This window comes from Pelophylax lessonae (assembly GCF_965119305.1).
Source record: "Pelophylax lessonae genome assembly, chromosome: 2".
Taxonomy (NCBI): Eukaryota; Metazoa; Chordata; class Amphibia; order Anura; family Ranidae; genus Pelophylax; species Pelophylax lessonae.
Genome location: NC_138769.1, coordinates 217043844 through 217070291, shown reverse-complemented (window position 1 = coordinate 217070291; position 26448 = coordinate 217043844). Strand labels below are relative to the sequence as shown.

At 43.0% G+C, this 26448-nt stretch overlaps 1 protein-coding gene across 1 annotated transcript in view; it reads left to right on the top strand.

Annotated features, from left to right (window-relative positions):
* GPR161 (G protein-coupled receptor 161) overlaps positions 1 to 25768 on the top strand; it is a 42195-nt gene extending 16427 nt beyond the window's left edge. The window contains exons 3-6 of the mRNA XM_082244734.1: positions 485 to 1206; positions 14332 to 14436; positions 20207 to 20323; positions 25518 to 25768. Of these exons, the coding sequence (XP_082100860.1) occupies positions 485 to 1206; positions 14332 to 14436; positions 20207 to 20323; positions 25518 to 25756 (1183 nt within the window). The 3' untranslated portion in view covers positions 25757 to 25768. The remainder of the gene's footprint in view (positions 1 to 484; positions 1207 to 14331; positions 14437 to 20206; positions 20324 to 25517) is intronic.
* Positions 25769 to 26448: the final 680 nt, after the last annotated feature.

Below are 26448 nucleotides of genomic sequence, written 5' to 3'. Positions count from 1 at the left end.
GTCTCATTGAGGAGATTTCCCTTTACTTCCTGTTCTATAAACCAGACAGGAAGTGAGAGGAAGTCCCTGCAAATTATAATAATTCCTTGGGGACCCCCAGGTTACCAGAACTAGTGTCCCCAATGGAAGATTTCCCCTCTATTACTTTTCTGGGGACAACCTAAAATGTGGGATTTTCTTTTACTTTTAATGATAATGTAAACAGGACAAAGAGAGAGGGGGAATCTCCTTAATAGGGATACAGACAGCAATAAAAACTGACAGGTATTCGAATCCCTCTCTACTCTATCCAAAACTTAAAGGTATACTCTAAATCTATAGCACTGCAGCTTTTGACTGCATTCACACTTCACACATCATGTTTTTGTGAATTGCACCTAGGTAGCCCATTCATTTCAGTGAGCTACAACTACTACAACCTTTCATATTCTAACCAAAATAAGTATATTTTATTAATTTTGAATTACCTTTTTTTTTTTTTTAGGTATTATGCTGTCCTTTACCCCATGGTATATCCTATGAAGATTACAGGGAATCGTGCAGTGCTGGCTATAGCATATGTTTGGCTCCATTCTCTCATAGGATGTCTTCCACCCCTCTTTGGATGGTCCACACTGGAGTTTGATCATTTCAAGTGGATGTGCGTTGCTGCATGGCACAAAGAGGCTGGCTATACTGCCTTTTGGCAGATTTGGTGTGCTTTGCTGCCTTTTATTACTATGATGGTTTGCTACGGCTTTATATTTCGAGTTGCCCGAATAAAAGCTAGAAAGATCCACTGTGGAACTGTCATTATCGTTCAAGAAGCTCCTCAGAAGAATGGGAGAAAAAATTCAAGTACTTCTACATCTTCATCGGGGAGCAGAAGAAATGGGTTTTCAAGTATTGTCTATTCAGCCAACCAGTGTAAAGCTTTCATAACAATATTAGTAGTTATTGGTGCTTTTGTGCTTACCTGGGGGCCTTACATGGTTGTCATAAGCACTGAAGCCTTACTGGGGAAAAACAGTGTTTCTCCCATAATGGAGACTTTAGCTACGTGGCTATCATTCACAAGTGCAATTTGTCACCCCCTTATTTATGGACTTTGGAATAAGACTGTGCGTAAGGAGCTTCTAAGCATGTGTTTTGGCAACAAGTATAGAGATCCATTTCATCAGCAGCATAGGACTTCACGAATGTTCAGCATTTCCAATCGGATAACCGGTAGGTCCTGTAGAGTTTTGTTTGTAAGTTGTGACCATTGTGAAAATGTTTTCTAAGAATGTGAGAACTAGTTCTTATGTCTGACTCATACCCAAGTTCTTCAGATATGACAATAAAAGGCATCCTTCCATGGAAATACATATTGCATTTAATAGGCATTTCATCTTGTAGCAAAATTGAATTGCTTTGTCTTCAAAAAGGGTTCTGCACATTGTGGTGTGCGCTCTGATAAAACAGAACTTTTCTTTGCTAAGTTGCACAGGAGAGTGCCTTGACCCCACGAACATGCCAGTTATTTTCACTGAATGTTGCACTACTTATTACTTGGGCTGTTTCCAGCTGATAGGATTCAGCTTCATGCGTTTAGGTGGGAATGCGGCCTAAGTGAAGCTGAATCAGAACACACAACATTTTGCTGTGCTTTGTGGAAACGCGCTGCACGTTGCGCTTCCTATTTTATTGTTAATGACACCCCAAACGTGGTTAGCAGGCATGTGACAAAACGCGCTACAGATGCTCAAAAATGCACACTGAAAAACGTGTGACGCTCTATGACCGAAATGGTTCTGGAGCTACTTTGAGCTGTTGGTGGTGAGTAGGGCAGCCCATTCAAGTGAATAGGCTGCCCTATGTGCGACATGTGTTAACACTCCAAAAACATGCAAAAAACGTGAGCAGGAACGCTTGTTCTTGCTACGCTCAGGTGTGAATGGGGCCTAAGAGGGAACTCCTTGTCCTGGAACAGGTCCCAACATTAACCACTTACCAGAAGGTTTTCCCCCATAATGACCAGGCCATTTTTTGATACGGCACTGCGTTTAACTGACAATTGCACGGTCCTGCGATGCTGTAGTCTAATAAAATTGATGTCCTTATTTTCCCACAAATAGAGCTTTATTTTGGTGGTATTTGATCACCTTTTGCGATTTTTATTTTTTGCGCTATATACAAAAAAAAAGCCACAATTCTGAAAACAATATTTTTTACTTTATGCTATATAACATTCCCAATAAAATAAAATTTTCATCATTTTAGACTGATTTTTATTCTGCTGCACATTGGGATTTTTTTATACCAAAAATAAGTGTATATTGATTGGTTTGGGCAAAAGTTATTATGACTACAAACTAGGGGGAAGGATTTAGGTCATTTTTATTTATTTTGTTACTAGTAATGGGACTGCGACTTTGCGGCAGACAGATCGGACCCCTAACTGACATTTTTCACACTTTTGGAGGGGAACAATGACATTACTACAGTAAACGGTGCTAAAAACATGCACTGTTACTGTACTAATGACACTGGCAGGGAAGGGGTTAACACCAGGGTTGGTCATAGGGTTAAATGTGTCCCTAGGGGTGCTTTATAACTGTGCTGGGGATGTATTTACTGAATGAAAACATGTGTTCCCAAATAAGAGGAACACGGGATCCCTGTGTTCATTACTGACAGAACAGCGATCCCCCATTCTGTCTCCATGGGAGCGATCGAGGGTGCTCAGCGGCAATTGCGGCTTCTATATCTGCTGATTGGATCCCCCTGTGCCGAATGGGTGCGCACGTGCAACCCTACTTGCGGTCTCGCGAAGCGGCGTACAGTTACGTTGTTTCGCAGGACAGGGCCGACCTGTCGCAGTATATGTACTGCTGGCGGTCGGCAAGTGGTTAATGTAATTCTCATAAACAAAATGTAGAGAGAAACCTTTGCAGTAGTAGATTTTGTTTTACTCCCTATAATGTGGCTTAAAGTGGTTAAGCCACTGTTTGATATTGCTACAATCTCCTCTGTTATATTAACCACTTCCCCCTAGGACGACGTCATATGACGTTGTAAACTTTGCGGGGGTATACCGGGATGATGCCTCTAGCTAGAGGCATCATCCCGGTACCGTTGTTTGAAGCCGACGGTCGGCTTTCCGTCGGTACCGATCGATGCGGCTCGGGAGCCGCTCGATCGTTACCCTGGGTGGCGGGAGGGGACGTCCCCCCCTCCCGCCGCCTTCCGCGGCTTTTACCGGGGCTCCCGTCCCACCGGGAGCCCCGAGCACCCAGCCGGCGCGTCCGCCGGCTGGATGGAGTCCCGATGAATGCCGGAAACGGCATCGATCGGGTCTCCGATGACGTAACCCGGAGGCGGCGTCCATGACGTCACTTCCGGGTTAGTGTGCTGCAAAACGGCTGTATGCAAAAACGCCGTTTTCGGCGTTTTGCATACAGGGAAGTGTAGTGGAGGGGTTGAGGGTCTTTTAGACCCTCGATCCCTCCATAAAGTGTACCTGTCACTGCATATTGCTGTCACAAGGGATGTTTACATTGCTTGTGACAGCAATAAAAGTGATCAGATTTTTTTTTTTTTTTAAAAACTGTAATAAAGTTAAAAAATAAAATAAATGGGAAAAAAAAAAAAAAATTTAGCCACCCCGATCACCGTTAGCTCGCGCACAAAAAAAAACGTAAACGGAAGTCGAACCGCGAATGAAATCGCTATTCAAACCACACATGTGAGGTATCGCTGCGATCGCCAGAGCGTGAGCAATAATTAAAAAAAAAGAGCTACAGTCTAACTCTAAACTGGTAACCGTTAAATAAATTTAAAGTGTCGCCTATTGAGATCTCTATTGACCGTAGTTTGTCGCCATCCCACAGGGGGGCGCAATTTTAAACCGTAACATGTTGGGTATCTATTTACTCGGCATGACATCATCTTTCACAATATACAAAAAAAATGGGCTAACTTTACTGTTTAGTATTTTTTAAATGCAGTGAAATGTAATTTTTCGCAAAAAAATGGCGTTTTAAAGACTGCTGCGCAAATACCGCGTGACAAAAAATATTGCAATGACCGCCATTTTATTCTCAAGAGTCTTTGCTAAAAAAATATATATAATGTTTGGGGGTTCTAAGTAGTTTTCTAGGAAAAAATACTGGTTTTAACTTGTAAACACAAAGTGTCCGAAATAGGCCTGGTATGGAAGTGGTTAACTTATGTGCCGAGTGTTTGTGTTTTTTTTTTTTTTTTAATAGGTCGTTGCATACCTTTTTTATAGCGGCGCTCATGTGACCGCCTCTCCAGGTCTGATAATTACAGTGGGAGGGACTGAGAATTCCCTGTTGACGTCAGCCAGAAGGAGGAGAGAGGCGGGCTGTCATGTGAGCAACACTATGAAATAAGATATACAGTGGCTTATTTTTAAAAATAACATACACTGGAGCACATCATTAATTATAACAGAGGAGATTGTAGCAATAAGACTCAGAAATGATAGCAGCAGGAGGGGAGGGCCGGGGAGTGTTTCGGAGCTGACAGGCAGGCAGGGAGGGAGAGGGGACAGAGGAGAGACAGTAAATGACAGAGGCACGTAAACTGACCACGGTGTCAGGGCTCAGCAGCCATGATAAATCGTGGTCAGTTTACAGGAGGGAGGGCAGAACCAGGCAGGATCAACCAGCTGTTTTAGATTATACAAGAAGCCAAATTACACAGCACAAGCACTGTGCTGTATAGCATGCTTTAAAGAAACCGAGAAAGAGAAGTATGGCCAAAGCTTTTTTGTGCGCTTACTTTTGTACTCCTGTGACCCAGAATCAGCCGACAGAGGGCTAAAGTAAGCCGATGTCTCCAGTGTCAGAATATATCCCAAAAATGTCAGGCTGCACCTAGATGCCTGACAGGAGGCAGCTGGCTCAGCCTCTCGGGCCCTACTGAGAGTCTGAGTCAGCCGCTATCATCCCCTTCAGTCTCCCACTCCATTGAGTGCTGGAGGGGCAGAGCACAGAGCGGTGACTGACAGCAGCAGTCACGTAATCACTCAGTTCTCAGGTTTGGAGCTGGCAGAGTACAACTGCAGCATCAGATCGATGCTACAGCCGTAAAGATGAATATGCATTTTTCGTTTAGCAAGCATTTTTGTAGCCTTTTTTATTTTTGTTTTTTTGGTTTTGTACTCCTCTTTAAATAGGTACAGTTGGGCAAAAAAGTATTTAGTCAGCCACCAATTGTGCAAGTTCTCCCATTTAAAAAGATGAGAGAGAGGCCTGTAATTTTCATCATATGTACACTTCAACTATGAGAGACAGAATGGGGGGGAAAGAATCCAGGAAATCACATTGTAGGATTTCTAACGAATTAATTGGTAAATTCCTCGGTAAAATAAGTATTTGGTCACCTACAAACAAGCAAGATTTCTGGCTCTCACAGACCTGTAACTTCTTCTTTAAGAGGCTTCTCTGGCCTCCACTCGTTACTTGTATTTATAGCACCTGTTTGAACTTGTTATCAGTATAAAAGGCACCTGTCCACAACCTCAAACAGTCACACTCTAAACTCCACTATGGCCAAGACCAAAGAGCTGTCAAAAGTCACCAGAAACAAAATTGTAGACCTGCACCAGGCTGGGAAGACTGAATCTGCAATAGGCAAGCAGCTTGGTGTGAAGAAATCAACTGTGGGAGCAATTATTAGAAAATAGAAGGCGTACAACATCACTGATAATCTCCCTCGATCTGGCGCTCAACGCAAGATCTCACCCCATGGGGTCAAAATGATCACAAGAACAGTGAGCAAAAATCCCGGGACCACATGGGGGACCTAGTGAATGACCTGCAGAGAGCTGGGACAAAAGTAACAAAGGCTACCATCAGTAACACACTATGCCGCCAAGGACTCAAATCCTGCAGTGCCAGACGTGTCCCCCTGCTTAAGCCAGTACATGTCCGGGCACGTCTGAAGTTTGCTAGAGAGCATTTGGATGATTCAGAAGAGGATTGGGAGAATGTCGTATGGTCAGATTAAACCAAAGTAGAACTTATTGGTAAAAACTCAACTCGTCGTGTTTGGAGGAGAGAGAATGCGGAGTTGCATCCAAAGAACCACCATACCTACTGTGAAGCATGGGGGTGGAAACATCATGCTTTGGGGCTGTTTTTTCTGCAAAGGGACAAGGACGACTGATCCTTGCAAAGGAAAGAATGAATGGGGCCATGTATCATGAGATTTTGAGTGAAAGCCTCCTTCCATCAGCAAGGGCATTGAAGATGAAACGTGGCTGAGTCTTTCAGCATGACAATGATCCCAAACACACCGCCCTGGCAATAGAGTGGCTTCGTAAGAAGCATTTCAAGGTCCTGGAGTGGCCTAGCTAGTCTCCAGATCTCAACCCCATAGAAAACCTTTGGAGGGAGTTGAAAGTCTGTGTTGCCCAGCGACAGCCCCAAAACATCACTGCTCTAGAGGAGGTCTGCATGGAGGAATGGGCCAAAATACCAGCAACAGTGTGTAAAAACCTTGTGAAGACTTACAGAAAACGTTTGACCTCTGTCATTGCCAACAAAGGGTATATAACAAAGTATTGAGATGAACTTTTGTTATTGACCAAATACTTATTTTCCACCATAATTTGCAAATAAATGGGATAGCAGACAGGACTTTATTCTATACTTAATAACTTAACCTAAAATAAAGAGACTGTACACCAATCTGGAATTATAAAAGGCCGCGGCCGTTTTAATACTTGTATAATAAATTAACATTCAGTAAACATAAACTTTAACCTGATCACTACGATCCAGGCTACCAATAAAGTTATATATAACCACCAAAAATTATCCAACACATATTCATCTCTTGAAGCAAATAAACAACATCAAAAAACATCGTCCCTCTTTGCACCACGCAAAGATGACCCAACAAGTATAAACTGGCCGCGACAAACAAAAAGGGGAGGGGGGGAGGGGAACAAAAGCTGTGATCTTGCCACGAAGTCCTTCTTGAGGTGAGTGGAATCTTCTTGTCCTGAGCCCCCTTAAGTATCTCACAGGCAGGCTCTAAAGGCGGGAAGAAACAGGAACAAACTAGTTTAACTACCTAATCTCCCTAGCTACAGAATAAGCCCCACTCCGATTGGGGCTTATTCTGACCAAACATGGGCTTCCCTACCTAAGATGGATTCCTAAAGCTTACCTAGCCTGTCACTATCCCATCTAGAAAAAGGGGCTCATTCAAGCCCCTTTTTCTTTACATTCTTTAAAAATCAGACAATGCGATTTTTCTGGATTTCTTTTTCTCATTTTGTCTCTCATAGTTGAAGTATATCTATGATGAAAATTACAGGCCTCTCTCATCTCCCATAAGTGGGAGAACTTGCACAATTGGTGGCTGACTAAATACTTTTTTGCCCCCACTGTATGTTAAAAGATGTCCCCCTTAAAATGTTTTGAATAACAATAATGTATCTCTCATTAGTTGTTATGGATTTCAGTAGATCAGTTGTTCATAACAAAGAATATGAAATGCATGGTCTACAGTTTTAACAGAATGTCTTTACAAAGAAATGGTTTATAAAACAAAAATATCTGTCATTCCTCAGGAAATGAAGGTGAAACGCTAAATTCTTGTCAGCATGATTTGCATTTGCCTTGAACACTTTTTTTTTTTTTTTTGTGCTTAGTAAAAGTACCAAAGGAACTTTGGTTCCTTGCTAGAAAATTTACCAAGTCAATTCCCCAGCACAGCCCCTACTAACATGCACAGATTCATAACGCTTTTCCCTTCTGTGCGTCTCTACTGGCTGGTCACGGACAGTTTGTTTCATCTTATTCATTTAGGGGGGCATGAGAAAAAACACAGACTTCTCCATCCACACAAACTAGGTGGATGGAAGAATTCTCCCCTGCGTCCCACCTTCACACGGGGACGTTGTATTCTCACAGCGTGATCCATCAATGTCAATATACACTGATCAGCAGCTGCAGCCACCAATCGATAGGTTTTTCAGTATGTCCCTTCAACAGACGATCAAACGGTTGACTTCTGTAGAGCAGATCAAAATTTGACTGGTCCCTGCTGAACCAGCCAAATTTGAGTTACTTTACTTCTGTGCTGGCCCGGCTACTCACCTTCCTACATAACTTTTTATTGTAGCTACTGGTATAGGAGCAAAGGGAAATACTATAGTGTGTATTGAGCGACAACTGTGATTCTGCTGGAGTTGCTATTGACATATTCAAGATGGCAGCGCCTAGCATCAAACATTTAAATTCATATATATTATGGGAAGGTTTTGGTTGAAATTAAATGTTTGGCGATGGCTTTAAGCCTTTCTGATACCAGAGCAAAGGCTGAGCCAGCTAAAACCGTGCTTAAAATATCACAAATGACACAGAAGAAACTACTAGCGGAAGTTTTATTCAGCATTCTCATTGACTTGCATTGTCAATGGTGATGCAGCAGTCCAAAGCCCAAAAACCATTGGAGTAGAAACTTTCATTGACACAAAGCAGCGCTGGTGCTGTTGTAAGAGGTTTTATGTATACACAGGGACATTTGTATTATAAAGTTTGACACCGTGTTTTTTGAGCTTTGCTGAAAATGATGGCAGTAGATGGCCACATTATTGGAGCCCTTAATGTAAATGTGACTTTATATATTTTATTAAATTATTCTCTGTGGAGTTCCTGACAGAATATTGATATCATTGTGACTAATGCACAAATTTGTGTTAACCACCTCACGTCTTAGTTTTTCGTCGTTTGAACGAAAAGAAAACCTCACAGGTCAGGTTGGAGCCACTGTACGAGCAATCCAATATTAGTACAGCGATCGATCTCCCCTACTGTGCTATTGTGTTCTGACAGGGCCCCCCCCCCCCCCCCCGCCAGGATGCTCTGGTCAGCGCTCTTCGCCATTGGCTGAGAGTGTTGATCGGGAGCAGTTTTCCATCATGACCCTTCGACAAAAGCAGGCCGAACGACTGATCTGCTTTTTCTTTTTGCTAGAAAATGACTTAGAATCCCTATATATATATATATATATATATATATATATATATATATATATATATATATATATATATATATATATATATATATAATAAACAAAGGCCCTGGAGAATATAGCGGGGGTTTTTGCATGTATTTGTGCCATGGTTTTTAAATGCAATTTAAAAAAAAAATACACTTTAATGCAAGACTCGACAAATCCCAGGTGCCAGGTCATAATTGCGACTATAAATTGCCTCCTGGCACCTAAGCTTTTGTCAGCCCATTCACTTGTTAGCACCAGGCACGAGTAATTCCTAAAGCCGCTATGCCTCAGTGCGGAATTTCTTCTTACTCCTGTTTGTTGCAGCCCCCCCTTTTTTTTTCTCTGGACGAGCTCTGTTGGACCTTAGTCCTGGGTGCAGCTAGCAAGGCTGTTCGGTCCTGGAGCCAGACTGCCAGCCTGTCACTCCGGCAAGCGGAGACAGTAAGGGCTCTTTCACACGGGCGATCAGATCCTATTTTTCCATCCATTCAGGGATCGGATCGGATCAGATGAGAGCGGTCAGGCGGTCCGCTCTCATCCGATCCCCCATAGAGAGCAGCGGGGGCTGTGACACCTCCCTCTCTGCACTGCAAGCGGAGACGGAGCTGTCATCCGCCGGCTCAGCGGGGATCGGCGGATCGATTCCCCCCCTGAGCAGCACGGATCCGCCTACGGAGGTGGACTGTGTGAAAGAGCCCTTAGGATGGTTCTGGGAAGACGGCAGAGGAAGAGAGTGGAGAGAGGCGGCCAGCATCTGCGGGTATAGTGATTTGTCTCCTGTATAGAGTGTAGTAGAGGCTCACAGACACACGTGGGTAGCCATTCACGTGGGGAGCTCATTCCTTCAGGCTCTGCCTTGTACTACATGTATTCAGGGCTGAGCCCCCTGCTTATCACTCCCATCCTCTGCTGGGGCCCATTCACACCATGGAACTACAACGGTCTGGGTGAACGGTGTACAGTACAGTGCTTGGGCCCCAGCTGCTACATCATTCCCCCCCCCCCCCCCCCAATAAAACTGCACTGACGGAATATGCTGTAGGCAGCTCTAGGTGGGAATGCTGGAACTGGTGCGTACAGGATCATCCCCTCAACCCCCATAGTGAGCACAGGGATCAGGGGAGCCCCCATGGTGAGTGTGGGGATCATCACCCCCCTATGACAGGGCTCGACAAAAAAGCTAGCTCCTAACTTTTTTAGCTGGTTCCTAGATTCAAAGCAAATTTATCAAGCCCTGCTTTATTGAATTTTAATGTAAGGAAACACAATATATAACCCAATTTTTTTTTTTTTTTTGGGGGGGGGGGGGGTAAAATAATAAAGATGTTACGCTGAGCAAATAGATACCTAACATTTCATGGTTTAAAATTGTGCACTCTCTTATCAACTTCAACACCCCCTTCCTGTCCAGACCAATTTTCAGCTTTCAGCACTGTCGCATTTTGAATGACACTTGTGCGGTTGTGCAATGCTGTATCCAAATTACATTTTTATCATTTGTTTTGCGACAGATAGAGCTTTCTTTTGATGGTTATTTAATCACCACTAGGTTTTTATTTTTTGCATAAAAGATTTAAAAAAAAGACCAAAATTTTTGAGAACGTTTTTCTTAGTTTCTGTTAGAAAATGTTGTAAGTAATTTTTCTCCTGATGTGCACTGATGAGGCTGCAGTGGTGGACTGCACTGATGAGGAGGCACCAATATGCAGCATTGATTGGAGGCACGGATTAGCAGCACAGATAGGCAGCATGGATAGGTGGCACTGATGGGCGGCACTGATGAGCAAACACTAATGGGCACTGGAAGGCAGCACTGACTAGCATCACTGCGGGGCATTGTTGGGGCTGCACTGATCATCAGGGTACTGATGATCAGTACCCTGATTATCTGTGCAGGTCCCCACGTGAGAAAATGCAGCTGATTCGCTCACCACTCCTCACACGCTGTCGGTGAAAAGAAAGGAGATAACCTGTGATTGGACACAGCTGATCACATGGGTGGAGAGCCTCATCGTCGGCTCTTTACCGAGATTGGGGATACGCCGTGTCCCAGGGACACAGTGCGCTCCCGATCGCTGCGTCCCAGAATGGGAGAATCCACCCTGCCTCTGTCATTTGTCTATACTGCGGGCAGGAAGTGGTTAAAGTTGTGCACCCTCGTGGAATGGCGCCAATCTACAGTACCTAAAAATCTCCATAGGCAATGCTTTAACAAGAAGTAAGGTAAATATTGCACCCTTATTCTCAACCCCCATCATTTAACTCTTGCAGGGCAGAGAGGCATCTGTGCAAGGGTAGTTTTTTGTGATTTTTGGAGATGGGCTTTAAAAAGAAAGCAGAATCTACACAGCAGTTCTGACTGTATGAAGCCCTGAACTGTTAACCTTTTCATTGCCAGAGCCGTTTTTGCCTTTTTTGCACATGTTTAGAAAAACAATTTTCGGTCTGAAGATTACACAAAACCCCCAAACATATCTTTTCTGAAAGCAGACACCCCTAGAGAATAAAATAGTGGTGGTCCCAAATTTTTTGTCACGCGTTAACGTCTAGGCAACACAAAATTTCAGTAAAAAACACACTACACTGAATTTTAGGGCAAACAAATGCAAATAAATGCAAACCCACATTTTTGATAAAATATAAGAGGTTGCACCGAATAGATACCCAACATGTCCAACCTTAAATCTGTGTGCACCCATGAAATGGCTAACTATAGTACCCTATATTTTCTATAGGCAGTTTAGTGTTACGGAGGAGGTCTTGTGTTAGAATTATTGCTCTCGCTCTGGCGTGCGCGGCGACATGTAACGTATTGTAATCAACGTTTTCACCCTGCATGTCTCCCCTGTGCTCCATTGAATGTTTAGTAATGCAGATCTCCTTGCAAAACATCTTTTCCTGGTTAAACTAGCCAGGGACACCGAGAGCTTAACCCGGAAGTGACATCAGAAACGTTGCTTACTGGGTCACAAGAAGAAGGGGAGGAGAGCAGACGTGTGTCCGCTCTTCTCCTTCCCCTCCAGCCGCCGGCACCCGCAATCTTACACCTGCGCCCACAGATGGCCAAGCGGAGCCTAGAATAGAAAGCATGGTGGAGGGAAGGGGGGCGGTCTCGACGGTGTACGTGAACAATCGTGCGGCAGCGCTGCTTTCACTTGACAGGCAGGAGTCTGCCTTTCAGTTTCACACACAGTCCTGGTGACTGCAGCCACCGACGCATGGACTTGACAGCGAAAGTGTTAAATGAGTAACTCCACTGTTGAGAAAAAAAAACAACAATCCCCTCTGGGTGGTCAGTGTAAATCGAAGGGATCTCAACAAACTTTGTTGCAGCGTTCTACTTGTTTCTGCTCTAAAGGAATAGCTGTTAGTTAGATCATGTCTTGTGCAGTGTCTTTCGAACAGGAGTGACTATAAGCAGCTGATGAACTTTCAGAATTCTGATGAGAAAAGCTGCAGTATCTGCACCCCTTTGAAAGCTAATAACCCTTAGGCAGTATCTCATCGAAAAACCCACCTTTGCTGCAGGGGATGCCTAAAGTTCGGTTCACACTACTGCAGCCTGAAAGTTGCGCGACTTATGGTGCAACTTTGCCAGGAGACTTCCTGGTGACTTGAGTGCTTCTTTGATGCGACTTGATCTGACTTTGATGCGAGAGAGGAGCTACACCGCAGGGAATGCCTGGGTAATCTTCCTGTAATGTCAGATACAAATCCAATTAATATAGATGAGAATCCTACATGGAGGGAACTTCCAATAAAGTCTATGGGCACAAGTTAGATAGAAGTCACCTTGAAGTAGTTCAGGAACCTTTTCTAATGTCAGAGCAACTTCAGAAGTGCCAATTAGTGCTCATTGACTGACATGGGATTTTACTTATCATGCGACTTAGGGTCTCGCAAGTCGGATCCCAATTCTTGGCAGTGTGAACCGTGCCTAAACCTGACCTGTATCTTAGTGCCAAGTTCTTCACCCAAGCATTAAATTGCATTTTTGGAGGCTTTCTGTACACCAACTGTATAGAAAACTTCCAGGTTGCCATATCGCATTGGATTTTATAAAAATTTACAGTGGCTGCAGCGTGAAAAGGAAAGTTGAATTTTAATAACCTTAAATGATAACATGGCTTCTGTTGCATATGTATAAGGGCTGTACCAAAATTAATGCAAAAGTGGGCACAGGATTTTTTTTGTTTTGTTCTAATTTCACTTTTTGGTGGAAAAACTTCGTCTTCACCCTTCTTCCCCCCCCCCCTTTCTTCCACCTCTTTTCTTTCTTCCTACTTTTGTCACCGCTCCCCCTCCTCCTCCTTCCTTCCTTCTTCCTCCTCTTTCTCTTCTATCTTTCTTTCTCCTCCTTCCTCCCCTCTAATTTTCCTCCCCTCTTCCTTCTCCTCTTTCTCCTTCCACTTCCTCCTCCCTCCTCTCAACTCTCTCTCCTTTCTTCATGTTCCTCTTCTTCCCCCTTTCTCCTTTCTTGCTCTTCCTCATCCTCTTCTTCCCCCTTTCTCCTCTCTTGCTCTTCCTCATCTTCTTCTTCCCTCTTTCTCCTCTCTTGCCCTTCCTCATCTTCTTCTTCCCCCTTTCTCATTTCTTGCTCTTCCTCATCCTCTTCTTCCCCCTTTCTCCTCTCTTGCTCTTCCTCATCCTCTTCTTCCCCCTTTCTCCTCTCTTGCTCTTCCTCATCCTCTTCTTCCCCCTTTCTCCTCTCTTGCCCTTCCTCATCCTCTTCTTCCCCCTTTCTCCTCTCTTGCTCTTCCTCATCCTCTTCTTCCCCTTTTCTTCTCTCTTGCTCTTCCTCATCCTCTTCTTCCCCCTTTCTCCTCTCTTGCTCTTCCTCATCCTCTTCTTCCCCCTTTCTCCTCTCTTGCTCTTCCTCATCCTCTTCTTCCCCCTTTCTCCTCTCTTGCTCTTCCTCATCCTCTTCTTCCCCCTTTCTCCTCTCTTGCTCTTCCTCATCCTCTTGTTCCCCCTTTCCTCTCTCTTGCTCTTCCTCATCCTCTTGTTCCCCCTTTCCTCTCTCTTGCTCTTCCTACTTTTCTTCCTTTTTATTTGCTGTATTTCCCCCACACAAAACTGTAGTTACCAATAAAAGGAGGAACTGCTTGCTTATGATCTATTTTAACTCAACACATGCATTTTATCAAGACTTACTAATGAAATTTGATTTTGTGACACGATCTTATACATTTCAGTGCTTCTATCTCAATGCTGTTGTGTTACTACTTTGAGGAATCCAAGGCCAAAACTGGAAGTCTGAAAATACCAAAGCATATATGTTGTTGGTTATTTTAGTTCCAATAATGTTGCAATTTAATTTCCTAGATCTTGGCTTATCTCCACATCTAACTGCACTGATGGCCAGCGGGAAGGACTCCGATCACCAAAGCACTACAACAAATACTGGAGTCAGCTATTCAAATGATTCTGGTACGGTACTTTCTTTTTTTCTTTTGCATATTATAATAAATAACATGGTAATAACGATTTCTCTGGAGCAGAGCATACTGGGATAATTTATAGAGTATTGCACTGATAAATGTGTTTATAGAGCAAACAATATAAGACAAGCTAATATTGTAAGAAGTTTTTTTCAATCTTTTGAAAACCGTCTGTCAACCTCAAATCAACAAACAGAATTTGCTTTTGCTTGGGGGAAACCCAAGATGGGCTTCTTTGGCTCGAGCCTACCCAATTGTAGCAAACCCAAACTAGAAAGAAACTACACAGCATTCTTCTCCAAAGTGCCTAGATGTATTTTTGCGGTAGCATGTTTACTTATAATAACTAATAACTGAGAATAATGTAATTTATACAATTGCTGGAATCCGAAGACACTTCAACTTTGGATTATTTTATTTTGCAGTCTGAACTCCAGTCAAACCCGTTTTTATGTTCCTCTAATGGATTTTTAGAGAGCTGAAGTGTAATCGCATGGTCAAAACATATATAGCTCTCCCCTTCCCAATGTATGGATCAATCTCTAATCTTTTATTTGCCAAATAGTGCATGTAATGAATATTACAAAAATCACAATACAGTTTCAACCTGGGACTAAATCCATATCAAACCAGTGTTCATTAAAGTAGAACTATAGGCAAAACTTTTATTTATTTTTTTTATTTTGACTAGAGTAAGGGAGGGTTATAACCCCTGTAAGGTTTGTTTCTGCTCTTGGCCCAGTGGTGAGATTTACCTTTATCTTCCTGTCCCATAGTCCAAACAGGAAGTGGGGAGAAATCCTTAAAAATTAAGTGAATCACTTGAGGACCCCTAGGTCATCAGAACTAGTGTCCCCATTGAAAGATTTCCCCTCTATCACTTTTCTGGGGACAAAGTTTTTCTTTAACTTTCACTTTCAATGATAATGGTAAACAGGACAAATCGAGAGGGTGAATCTCCCTAAGGCCTGGTTCACAGCTATGCCTTTTTTTGGTGCTTTTTGCAGAAACACACTACAGTCCATTTAACACGGTTTCCTATGGTACTGGCTCACATCTATGATTTGTTCAGGTGCTGCCTTTTTGGAAAGGGTCAAGGACTTTTCAAACACAAAACGGTGCATTTTTGGTTCAATGAACTTTAATGGAGATGCTGCAGAAAAGCATGTAGTGCGTTTTTGATGTGAAAGAAAAAAAAAAAAAGCATACAAAACACACCACAAAAAGCACTGCAGACATAAATTAAAAGCAAACTGCATAGGTGAGAACAAGGCCCAATGGGGGCACAGACTGCAATAAAAACGGACCCGTGTTCAAATCCCTCTCCACTCTATCCAAAACTTAAAAGTTTTGCCTTTAGTGTATAATTTTAAGCGGAGTTCTGGCCTCAAACGTTTTTTTAGAAAAAAATACTCCATAAATAGTGATCCATTGCCCTTTAAATAACCGCTATTCTCACAGTCATTAGTTTTGTAGGGTATGATTTGTGTGAAATTCTTACTTATAAAATCAGTGTCTAACCGCGGCCATCTTTGCTGTGGTCATCTGAAGCCGCAGTGTAATGATGTCTTGCCTTCTTCCTGCTTGTAGTTCATTCTGGCTACCCAGAATGCACAGCAAAATCTCGCGCATGCGCAGTACTATGCGATCGGCATAGTACGGGTTTCCATAGTAGGCCGCCCACGTCACTGCCCATTGCCTCCTGGGAGTGATGAGTAAGAGCTCCCAGGAAGTAACGGTGCGGGCCGCGGCCAAAGAGGGAGAAAGTGGAAGGAAGGGAAGTATATTTTCCTAAAAAAACAAGGTAAGTAAATAAAAAAAAAAAATGGGATTATCCAATTCTTTTTCAGGTTATTTACAGCAAGCGGATGGGCCAAAGTTGCTTTTGAGGCTGGAACTCCGCTTTAAGTGCACATTTATATAAAGTGCATAGGTGATTGTTCTTGTCAGATCTGCATAAAATTAGTTTGTACAAGTGCACAAAAAAAAAAAAAAAGTTTTCAATAGATTTCAACAAGTCTTTGTGTGACCAGTCTTCAATAAAGTGCAGCGAATAATATGTTAGAGAAGATTTTCCATCTCCAAGTTTTCATCTTGTGGCAACCTCCACCTAAAAACACTCCAACCCCTTTAGCAATAGTATTGACCCCTATAATTATTAGGTATAATCATGCCTAAGAGTTTTTCCATATAACATGAGGACCTCCATCCTCTTCTTATCTCCGTTTTTCCCAACTACAGCTTTGTACAAGAATCAATAATATGTGGCAAATGAGGACACATCATAGTTCTAATTGTGTTTATCGAAAAATTTTTAGTTAAAAATCATAAAACTCAGATTTTGCAAGTGCTCGCCCAGTGCTAAGAATAAGAGTGTAAGCTAAAACAGGACAGTGCACACCAGTGTCGTCTTGTGTGGTATATGCTGTCTGATATGAACTTCCACTCTAGTCCCGGTTCACACTTGTGCGATGCGGGAAGGCTGCGAATTTGCAGCCTGTTCCCGCATCACAAACGCACATCTGGCAGTTCACACTGCCATATGCGATACGCAGGGGGTGTCAATGAAATGTTAACAACACCCCCAGTTTGATCGCATATCGCATAAGTGTGAACCACTGTGCGATCCGATCCTGATGTGGCTGGAAAAAAGGGTCCTGTGCGTCTTTTGTGCGGGTGCAGTGCGAATTTCAGCCATACAAGTGTATGGCTGAATTTGCATCCGCACATCCGATCGCATGTAATGAAGGAGCAGTGCGCTTAGAATTACATGCGATCGCCGCACTCGCAATAGTGTAAACCGGCCCTATCCTGCTTACTGTGAAGAACAGCGGAGAGGTAGACTAAGACTGGAAACGTTGGGTCAGTGCCTACCCCTTAGGGCTCCATTCACACCTCAGCGTTTTGTAGCTCGAAGCTCCAAAACGCTGGAGAAGAGAAAAATCAATTATACACTCTGGAGTTGGTTCACATGTTCACTCCAAGTTGCCTGAAGCTCAAAAAAGTTCTGGAGCTTTTTTTGTAGCTCAAATTGGGCAGATTTGAGCATTCCCCCCCCCCCCCCCCCGAAATGAATGGAAGTGCGCCAGTTGCCCGTTTTTGTGCGCATTTTGTTGCTTGTTTTTGCATGATTTTCTACTCCAAATGAAAAATGTAAAAAAAATAATGGTGGGTAATATATGAATAAATGTAAAATATATACACATATAACTAAAAATGATAAATAAATGATAAAATAAATGAATATTATCTAATAATACATAAAAAATAATTAACCCTCAACCTTAAAAAAAACATTAAATCAATAATAATAAAATGAACATCCAAACCCAAACAAATATATATAATTTTTTTTTCTTTTTGTGTTAGGATGTTTTTTATATATATATATATATATATATATATATATATATATATATATATATATATAAATATAAATGTTTTTTTATTTTTATTGGGTTGGGGGTTCATTATTTATTACATAGTATTTATTTTTTTATGATTATTTGTGTATTTATTTTACATTTATTCATTTTTTGTTCTGGTGAGTAGTAGTAGCAGCAGTATTAACACCCCAACCCTAAAAAATAATAACCCTAATCCTAACCCTACCTAACCTTAAGAGTCCATTCAGACTAGCGCGACTTGTCAGGCGACTTGGTCGCCTGACAAGTTGCGGTCGGTTGCTCGCCGTTGAGTAGTACAGGACCCGTTCTAATAGGAGCGACACAAGTCGCTCCGACTTAGAAAAAGGGTCCTGTACTACTTTGGGGCGACCTGGAGGCGACTTGCATTGACTTCAATTATATGAAGTCCGTGCAAGTCGCACCGAATTTGCGGTGCACAGCAGGTTGCCCCACAAAGTCGTGTCGCGCCAGTCTGAATGGGCTGTAACTCTAACCCCTTACCATCATAATAAATGAATAATAATAAAAACCTAGCAACAACTGATGCAACGGATGATAATTTTCTCTATTGGCTAATAAAAAAAAAAAAAAAAAAAACACCAAAGCTCAAAAATGCTGTATAAAAACACGCAAGTCGTGCCAAAATAGTGCATAACAATGCACCAAAAATGCTCAAAAACACTACGCTCACGTGTGAATGCAGCCTTAAACTACAGCATCTTAAATGTTTGTGCATTTCATCAGTTTTTCATCAGTATAGTTTTGAAAAGCTTACCATTTAAAATTGAAATCACCAATTGCTTGAGATTGTTGTGGTGTAGAATGATAGCAGTCATCACCTTCTGGGATTGACAAAAGTAAGTTTTTTGTTTTACCAGATTTCCTTTCATGGCTCTCCTCTGTTACCATTTAGTTGTCATAGGTATATAACAATGACATTGAATTCATTGCAAAAAAACGTTTAAAGCGGTATTAAGCCCAAACCAAAAATGTAATATGTTGCAACTTACCAGTCATTAGATGTGGTGGCTGCATTCATTTTCCTTTTTTAGGCTTTTTTTCCTTCTGCTTTCACCCAATAATCCAGCCAGTAAGGGTTCTATCACACAGCCTTTAAAAATAGCTGGTTGGGTTGTGTTTTTAATGCTTCCTGAATGCCTTTCAATGCCACTCAAAATTGGTAAAATAGGCAGCATTAGTGTTGGCTCGCGACAAAAAAACCCTGCCTGCAGAGTTTGTCAGGCATTGATGTTTTGTGAGTGCCTCTGCCTCTATTTACCTTTATTGAAACGCACTGAAAGCGTGAAGTAAACACCCTTATGGTGCTTACAGTTTTTAAGGTGCGATTGCAATGCATCAAAAGTGATAATTTCCAATTTTAGCCTTGTAAAAAATGTAAAAATATCTCACAGAACATTTGAGGAGCATTGACTGATGCAATATGAATGCCTGTACAACACATCCAAAACGCTAATTAATACACTTTAAGGCTGCTTTAAAATTCAATGGCTGTCTGAAACAGCCCTACCAAACGTCTAGCACTACAGTGTCTACACTCTGGATAAGGGAATAACAATGCATTTCCAAGCATTTCCAACCTGGGTGGAGGGGGTTGTTAGGTGTTCTAGTAAATATAGATACACAAAAAAAAAAAACTAATTGAGGCCAAATTCCAGCACTTTATAGGCAGTTGCAACAACAGGTCTTTTTTTTTTTTTTTTTACCTTTTTAATGATAAAGGTTTTACATCAAAGCTGACAATTGTAAGCACCCCTGTCAGCGGTAGCTGGTTTGTCTCATCTCTGTAACTGCTACATCTGCAGGAGAGCTTGTTCTTTTTAAAAACTTCAGACTTACTGGCTGGATCACAAGGTTAAAATAAAAGAAAGAAAGCCAAAAAAAAGAAATAATATAAGAATTGGTAAGTTGCAATATAACAAATGCTTTTTGGGTTTAATAATGCTATAAAAAGTTAACTCCTTTTAGTTTCACACACATTATTTGCTTAGAATTCTACTTTTACTGTGAAGTGTATTATTGTGCTTTTGTTTTGTTGCCTGATGTGGAAACAGTGGGTTGCCTTGTTGTCAGGTCCAGCAGTAGGGGGGAGCTCTCTTCTGACACATGCTATTGCATTACTTGGGGTGTTTCAGGCCACTGGGTGATTCAAGTACCAGAAAAGTAAGGCTGTAAGGGGACTTTAACTTGATCTCTAATCTTGAATTGGCTTCTGTGTCCAGTAATTGGGGAATGCCACTGCCATGAGTCGTCAATAGAATACTCTATCCATAATTGTCTCTTTTTTTAAAGAAAATTTGATTTCAGTCATAATGTTTGTACTCTGCTCTGTAGGTACTGATGTAATGCTGCTTGAAGACTTCAGCTCTGATAGTGCCCAGCACCCACGTCTTCTCTCTTCAAGAAGAAAAAGTTCTGTTACATTTGAAGATGAAGTTGAGCAAAAACCTGGTATGTTTTTTTTTTTTATTATTTTAAACTTGCAAACAGTGTATGCATATGAAATGTATGTACAAGAGCTGTTTTCCAAAGGAATTGTATTTCTCTTTCGTTCATTGACGGACACAGCTCCTGATATTCATAACCATTGATTTTTACTGCCCTCTACAGGAGTAGTACACTCAGCTGAGAAAAAAAATCTGGCCACGCCTATGGGCAGTCCCAGGGGGTATACTCCGTCTCCCTGCTATAAGTACTCTTCCACCGTAGTCAGGAGTAAGAACCTAGTTCCTTTCTGGGATCTCTGGTCCTGGCAAATTTTTTTTTTAGATAAAAATTTTTTTCTCCTGTGAGATCTACAATCAACTGCCGGACTGGGCGATGGGCTGGATAATCTACTTCCAGTGGTAACCCCAATTTGGCCAGCGAGCATGCACAGACCTTGGCTCCGCACTAGGTTGGCCGAAACATAGCCCCACTGAACGGGGGCTGGCCTGCGAGTTAAACTGGTGAGGGGTTCTGTCTGGAGCGGTGCCCACCTTGTTCCTGTTATGGTGAATAGCTGTCGCCCATCTCCCCTGGAGGGTTTAGGGGTGGACATGGGCCCCCCCTCCATTTAAGCTGGGGTTGTGTGGGTGGGCTGGTCCACCTCCTGCGGTGAAGGCAGGGCGCTGTGCTGGCGATAAGGGCTGGGGGGGGGGAACCTGATGATCGGTTGTGCTGGGGGGGGGGGGGGGGTAGTGGTACCTGGTTGGACTTCTGCCTGGGTCTGTCCTTGAGGCCTAGGAATCCCTCCTGGATCCCTGGGAGCCTCATGGTGCCCCCATTTTGTTGTAGCCTCTATGTTTCTCTACACGACAGTCATGTTTGTGTAGTCCGGTGACCATTTTGCAGTGGTTTGCTGTTGAAAATGGCGGCGGCCATGACAATGGAGCCCTGTGGGCGACGATTTTGGCGGTGGTAGCCCCTCCTTATCCCCGGTGCGGACTACTGGATCTTTTCACTTTCTGATCGCTGCATGTGGAGTGCAGACTATTCTGGTGGCTGCAGGTGCCCGTTTCTGCTTGGTGGTGAGTTTGGTGGGGTTCTCTCCCTCTCTGCTGCCAGCGCGGTGGGGGTTTTCCCTTTGCAGTGTGTTACACTTTTTGTGGGCTCCCCCTGGTGACTCAAGGAGCCTTTGGAGCACATCTTCCTACCTGACCCCCCCTCTCAGGCTGCAGGGCTTTCCTGGGTCCCAACTATACTTCGATGCATGGACGGCAGTCCTAGAGTCCTTTGTGTCCCGGGTGGAGGTGGTTTTCGGGCGACAGGCTAGCAAAAAGCGACCCTGCCTTTCCCTGCCTCATCTGTCAGATATTGAATCTGATTCGGCCGCCGCAGACGTGGGTCACCCTGCTGGGTCTGCGACCACGCGCCCGGAAATTCTCAGATAGTGAGGATGATTCCTCCACATCTGCAACTGCACACGAAAAGGCCCTGGAGGATACAATCAGTGCGTGAGACCTTGAAGATGGAGGACACAGCTGTGACAGAGGCGCAGGTTCCCGTTGGCTCTCACAAGCCATCCAGAGCGGCAAAGGGATTTCCTTTCCCCGCCTATTTTGACAGAATTGTGGCTAAAGAGTGGGGACGACCAAAGCTTCCCCTTGGGGTCTCTAAGCGATTTTACTAGGCTTTACCCTAGCAACCAGTTAGTCTCTGGCCTTTAAGGATCCAGATGACAGGAAGGCAGAGACTGTGGCCTGTAATATGTACACTCTAGCTGGTTCGGCATTGAGGCCGGTATTCACCATTGCCCTGGTGTCCCAAACTCTGACCGAGTAGGCTAAGCTTTTACGCCGTGACCTGGAGGGAGAACAGCTCCCTCCTGCCTTTGCTGAGCTGGCGGACCAGCTGGTCCAGGGTCTGAAGTTTATCTGTGATGCCTCTTTGGACGCGGCTCCCCTAGTGGCTCGGCTCGCTGTTTTGGCAGTGGTCCTTCAGTGTGTCTTTTGGCTTAATTGCTGGCTGCGGACCAGACTTCTAAAAAAAAAAAAGCCTTGACTGATCAAGGGGATCACTTAGAGATAACTATAAACATGTTGTACAATGTAACATTTGGTTCTTTTAGGTTCATATTAGGTTAATTTGGTTCTTTTAGATTAAAGGGTGGCACTTCGGTATGTAGCTGAGGTCAGTTTAACCACTTAAACCGAAGCTCCACCCAAAAGGGGAAGTTCAGCTTTAATTACTAATGACTAAGCCTTTTCTCTTACGTCCTCTGACAGTCGCCGCCCATTCGTACAGTCTTCACGTTTGGGTATTGGCTTTCCCCTGCAGGAGCAAGCTAAGCAGTAATTTTGATAATACTACAAACATTAACATGTAGATACACCCACAGGGGGCCATCCCTCTGGCCAATTTCCTCCAGCCAGTAACACTCTAATCCAGTTCTTTGCTGCCTAGCGTCAGGAGTAGGCTAGGTTTTCCCTGCTGGGACCTAGTGTCTCAGTTTTTTTCCTTCTGTTTTATTTCGGAAAAATGAATTTTCCTTTTAAAAATAGCCTTTTATTTTTTCTCACCTATGCTAGTCAGAATTTGGAGGACTACAAGCGTCGGCAGAACTGGGCCTCACACTGGTTAATATAGAACCTTATGGAGTCCCAGTCTTCCATCGAGCGTCGCAGGCTTTTGGTACGCCCAGGCCTCGCAACGACAGTGCCCCTGGAAGGGGGGCAAGCCTGCAAAGTTTTCATATCTTCGCTGGGATGTCTCAACTTCGGAATGCCCGGGTGTTGCTAGCATCCTTCCTGGCTGACAGCACCCCCCACCCAGGTTGGGAGGTCTCCCGTGTCTGAGCGGTGCCCACGTTTGCGGTATGGTGAGTACTACTACCCCTGTGTCCCTTGGAGCAGGTTTTGAGGGGGTATTGAGTGGGCCCACTCTGGGGATGGCGGTCCTCTGGGATAACACGTGACCGCGCTGCGGTAGACGCACTTATTAGCTCCGTTAAGGAGACTTTAAATCTTGATGATGAGCCCTCCATGGCAGGTAAGCGGGTTTCCTTCGGGACCCGCAAGGCTCTGAAGTTGGGTCAGGTTTTTCCTTGTCCCGAGGAATTTCAGGAAACGGTAAATGACCAATGGCGTCGCATTAAGCAGACGCTGGTTGTACCTAAGAGATTTAAGTACCGTTATCCCTTTGCGGATTCGGTTGATACTTGCTGGACTGTGGTTCCTAAAGATGACCACACTGTTTTCAGACTGAATAAATCCACCTTGATGCCGTGGAAGACTCCCCGGTGTTTAAGGACCCGGCGGATAGACGGGTGGAAACGCTTTCCCGCCACATGTATATGGTGGCAGGTTCCCTGCTGAAACCGGTGTTCTCTGCCTCTCACCTTAGTAAACAGAACCTACAGGGTCAATCGGCATAAAGCATTCAGACCAGTCTCCACTGCCAAGGTACACGGGGCCAGTCAGCAATATTCAAATATCACATAACCTCAGACTCTTCACCTCATGGGGGTAGCTGTCCCAGAATAACCTCCGCAGTATATGAGAAAGACATAGAAAGTATCTAATGCTCTCCGTTTGATACAACCAATTTATTGAATAAAGGTGAAAAATATGCACTCACGTAAAATGCAATGTTTCAAGCCAAAATGCAGAGCGTGCAAGCGTGTTACTTTACTTCCTGGTGTCCTCCAAGATGGCCGTGGGTCACGTGACTTCCCCCCCCATAGGCGTTACGTCCTTCAGTGGGCGGGACTTCATCAGTGGGGATATATATTTATTTATTAGCAGAGACCCCAAGGAATAAAATGGCAGTCACACTGTATTTGCGCAGCGGTCTTCAAATGCAGTTTTTTGGGAAAAAAATGCACTTTAATAAATGAATAAAAAAAACTAAACCGTAAAGTTAGCCCAATTTTTTTTTTTTTTTTGTATAATGTGAAAGATCGTTTTATGCTGAGAATCATGAGAGAATCGTGATCTTTATTTTAGGAAAAAAAATTGTGATTTTCAGTTTATCCAGAATAGTGCAGCTCTACCACCAAGGCAACAAAGGAGTGGCTCAAGAAGAAGCACATTAAGGTCACGGAGTAGCCTAGCTAGTCTCCAGACCTCAATCCTATAGAACCTGTATAGGGGGATCTGAAACCTCAAGTTGCCAAGCAACAGCCATAAAACCCTAAGGATTTAGAGAAGATCTGTAAAGAAGAGTGGACTAAAAGCCTTCTTGAGATATGTGCAAACCTAACTACAAGAAATGTCTTACCTATTGCAATTATAACCCTGCTGACCACAGTTGAAAGGCTAAGGCAATATTAATCCAAAGAAACCAAAATGTAATCTATTGCAATTTACCATTCCTTGGATATGGTGGCAGTGTTTAGTTTTCTTCTTTAGGCTTTTCCCCCTCTGTTTTCACCTGGTGATCTGGCCAGTAACACACTTAGAGTGCCTTCACTTTGGACAAAGGAGCACAAGGGAACATTTGGACAGCGGCATTGTCAGTCTGGGTGCAGGGGAGTGTAAGATGGTCTAGTACATTTAACACATTGAAGACAAACGCCAGCTATAACTCTATAGGTAGTTTTTGCATTTTTTTTTTACCTTTTGGGATAAAGGTTTTATAACAATTAAAGCTGATCTTTGTAAGAGTTTTAAGTCTCATCCCTGTAACTGCTTTATCTGCAGGACAGCTTGTTCTGAAAAAACAAAACAAAAAAAGCTGGGTCACCGGGTAAAAATAAAGGAAAAAAGCCTAAAAAAAGAGTAATTCAGCCATAAAATCTAAGAATTGGTAAACTGCAATGTAATACTGTAAATGTTTGTTTTTCAACACTGCTTTCATTGGGGCATTGTGGTAACAAGGAATTCTGTCTGGTGATTTTCCACATTTTTGCTGGGACTGCGAATATCGAACCCACTAGATCTGCTGTGAACCCGTGGAAACTGTGAATTTGAACATAACCCTTAGTCACCCATGATGGGTTGGCTGAAACCGGTTCAATAAATCTGTGAATATACATTTAATTAACAAACCTGATTCTTGGAGGGCTTTGGGAAGCAGCCCATTAATTAATTTCTATTATTTCACTAACTTTGCATGTCCATGCCTTCTGTATAGCCTGTATATGCTGTTCTGAATAGCTACAGATTTAGAACTATTCTTGGAACATTTTATATTTCTAATATGAGAATGTTTTTAATTTCAACAGATGTCAGCAAAGAATCCGCAGAGGAAATAGCTTCAAGTTCATCTTTGGAATCCTATGCCTTTAACTTGGCTAAAGCAATAGAAATGGATGCAAAAGTTAGCTTGTTTGGAGAGGAATTAATGCGTCCAACCCCTGCGCCAACCATTGCAGGGAATTCTGGTACAAGCCGAGGTGGCAGGAGTCATTTAATCCAAAAGCAGAAAATTGTCCTGCAGAGTATTGACGAAGGGCCTGTTTGAGGTTGCAATTTCCATGATTAATTACTGAAATCTGTGTTTGGGCTTCTCAACAATTTGGCCACTCAACAATTTGGCCAATCTATCATAGTTTGTGTATTTAATTCCATCATTTCTTCTAACTGTGGAATTAAAATGGGAGCAGACACCCACTAAAGTTGATTTTTTTTTTTTTTTTTTTTTGCTTTGCATATAGTTGACAAGGGTTAGAAACTCCTTCAAGTTTTATTCTAACCTGTGCCCCCATTGGGAAAATGTCGTTTTTCTTTTCAGATGTTGAAAGAAATTTCCCCTGATTTCCTGTCTTATTGATGTAAGTAAGTGGCAGGAAATCTTCTAAAAGCAGGCACAGTATTAAAACCCTAAACTTTATTACCTTTCTCCTTTATTCAAAGCAAAAAAAATGTTTTGTTTAAAGTGGTTGCAAACCCTTACATATACACAGTGAAATGACTGACCTCATGTGATACACAGAGATAAAGCAAATCCTCCTACATAAGTTGTATATTATTTTTCTGCAGTCTTTCCTAAATCCGTTCAAAGTCCCAAATTTATAAAGCCTGTCTGAGCTGTCAGAAAAAAAGGGGGCAGGGAGCCGAAGGTACACTCTGCAGAGCCCAGTGAGGAGAGTTCTGAGAGCTGATTGGAGGAAAGGGACATACACCCCCTTCACACAGCACACAGGAACAGAGCTG